The following is a 2,007-nucleotide window of genomic DNA, read 5'->3' on the forward strand; positions in this document are numbered from 1 at the left end:
CAGTAACAGAACAGAATAAATTGATGTTTTCTACACTCCTAGACACTATAACTGCACAAAAAACAGTTTAAAAATGCAAAAAAAGTGCATTTAGCATGATATGTCTCCTTTAATATGCAGTGTTTGAAAATGATGGAGAAACTTTGAAACATTTTCAGTAGTTTTGCACATTAAATACTGAAATGTTCTGTAAGAAAAGTACTTAATACTTCCAGAGCAGATCAGAGTACATTTATTATCATCTAAACATAAACAATGAAGCAAAACTAACATTTATTAAAGATTTATATTAAATTTATTTAATCACATTTATTAACAGTTTTAGTGTTTATTAGCTTTAGAAGCTGCTGTGTGTTTGTGTTGCTGCAGAGCCAGCAGGTCCAAACGCTGCTTCACACACAGTTTGTGTTCATCTGCTGGCAGGAAGTGGAGTGTGACATAAATACATGTGAAACATTAAAGCTGAATGGTTTCCTCTTTGCTCAGGAAGCAGAGCTGTTTGAATTCACTGGTTTTACTTTGGAGCAAAGAAACACTCAACAGTTCCTTCTTATTCAAAGAGAACTCATCCATCATCGTTTTTGTAGCTGCATCTTCCAAAGACACACCTGACATCTGTGTTCATGAGGTCAGCAGTCAGACTGGGCCTGCACCTTTAAAATTTAGGCTTTTTTTATCTCAAATCTTTAAATGCAGTAACAACATTTCACTTGTATGATTGAAAAAACAAATAAATCCCTGAAAAACAGTCAAAATACACAAGTTGCTTTTAGCTGACCATGTTCTGGGCTGCAGACAGTCCTGCTGAGACCTCCAAGTTTTTAATATTTCAGCTCAGTGTCAAGGTAAACAGGTTGTTTTTGTTTTTATTTTATTTAAAACCTGAGCTCTTCACTTTGCTTTGACAAACAGAAGAAAACATTCGAGGCAAGAAAAGACGTCTTTGAAAGAAACCAGTTTGTAAAGATTGCCGTGCTGCGGTTAAATCTTAAAAAAAAAAAGACAAGTGGATCGTATGAAAGTGCTCGACTCAACGCACAGCTTTTCTTTTCAGAGCTGACATCTTGTCTCAGAGACGGACCAATCAGCAGCTGGACTTTAGATGGTTGTGGCCCGGCAGCAGGAGCTGACGAGACCAGCAAGGCACAGATGTTTCTTCCTGTCCTCAGTGATGGACAGGTGAAGCTGTCCCCCAGCGTCCTCAGTCTGTCCTGTACCCCAGCTGGGTGGTGACCAGCATGTGGTACACCCCCTTCTTAGCCAGCAGCTGTTGGTGCGTGCCCTGCTCCACCACCACGCCCCCCTGGAAGACGGCAATGCGATCGGCGTTCCGGATGGTGGAGAGGCGGTGCGCCACGATGATGCAGGTCCGGCCCTTGCTGGCCTGGTCCAGAGCGTCCTGCACCACCTGTGGGTGAAACATACAGGTTCCAGGGTTAGGCTGTGTGCACCCACTCCAACGCTCGTTAAAAACTGAGCACATAAAGAAATCACAAACCAAACAGCAGCAAACTTTCAGAAAATTACTTTCTCTCAAAAAACAAAAACAACAAAACTGTTTGAGCAAGTTACTGTTTTTAAATCTTAGAATAGTTAAAGGGATAATTCAGGGCCTGTATTTATCACACTTCTAAGAATCACTAAGAATGCTGTTAAGACTGGACTTAAAGTACCTGTGACATGCACACCCATGAAATACAAGAAAATATATTTATATTTAAAAAACTTGGCACAATCCACATGGTTTTAGCCATTTTGTCACATAACTGGCATATTTTCTTTTGAACTTGGATCAGCCAAAGTGAAAACAGGAAGTGACATCAAAGGGGAACTCATAAAACTCATTGGTTTATTGAAACATTATTTAAACTCTGATTCTCTCATCTCTCTATGATGGTGATTAAAATAATCTAAAGAAACAGATTCTTGTCTACAGTCTGTTGTCAGGGAGGGATGACAGGATCATTAAACAACAAATGGTTTCCAATCAGAACTTGACTTCTTTGA

General features: G+C 39.7%; 1 protein-coding gene across 1 annotated transcript in view; it reads right to left on the reverse strand.

The window, feature by feature from the left end:
• Positions 1-685: 685 nt before the first annotated feature.
• LOC106533402 (multidrug resistance protein 1) overlaps positions 686-2,007 on the reverse strand; it is a gene marked incomplete at its 5' end in the record, with an annotated part of 9,162 nt that continues 7,840 nt past the window's right edge. The window contains 1 exon segment of the mRNA XM_014029670.1: positions 686-1,408. Within this exon segment, the coding sequence (XP_013885124.1) occupies positions 1,202-1,408 (207 nt within the window).

The sequence above is a fragment of the Austrofundulus limnaeus genome, unplaced genomic scaffold, assembly GCF_001266775.1.
Source record: "Austrofundulus limnaeus strain Quisiro unplaced genomic scaffold, Austrofundulus_limnaeus-1.0 Scaffold938, whole genome shotgun sequence".
NCBI classification, from domain to species: Eukaryota; Metazoa; Chordata; class Actinopteri; order Cyprinodontiformes; family Rivulidae; genus Austrofundulus; species Austrofundulus limnaeus.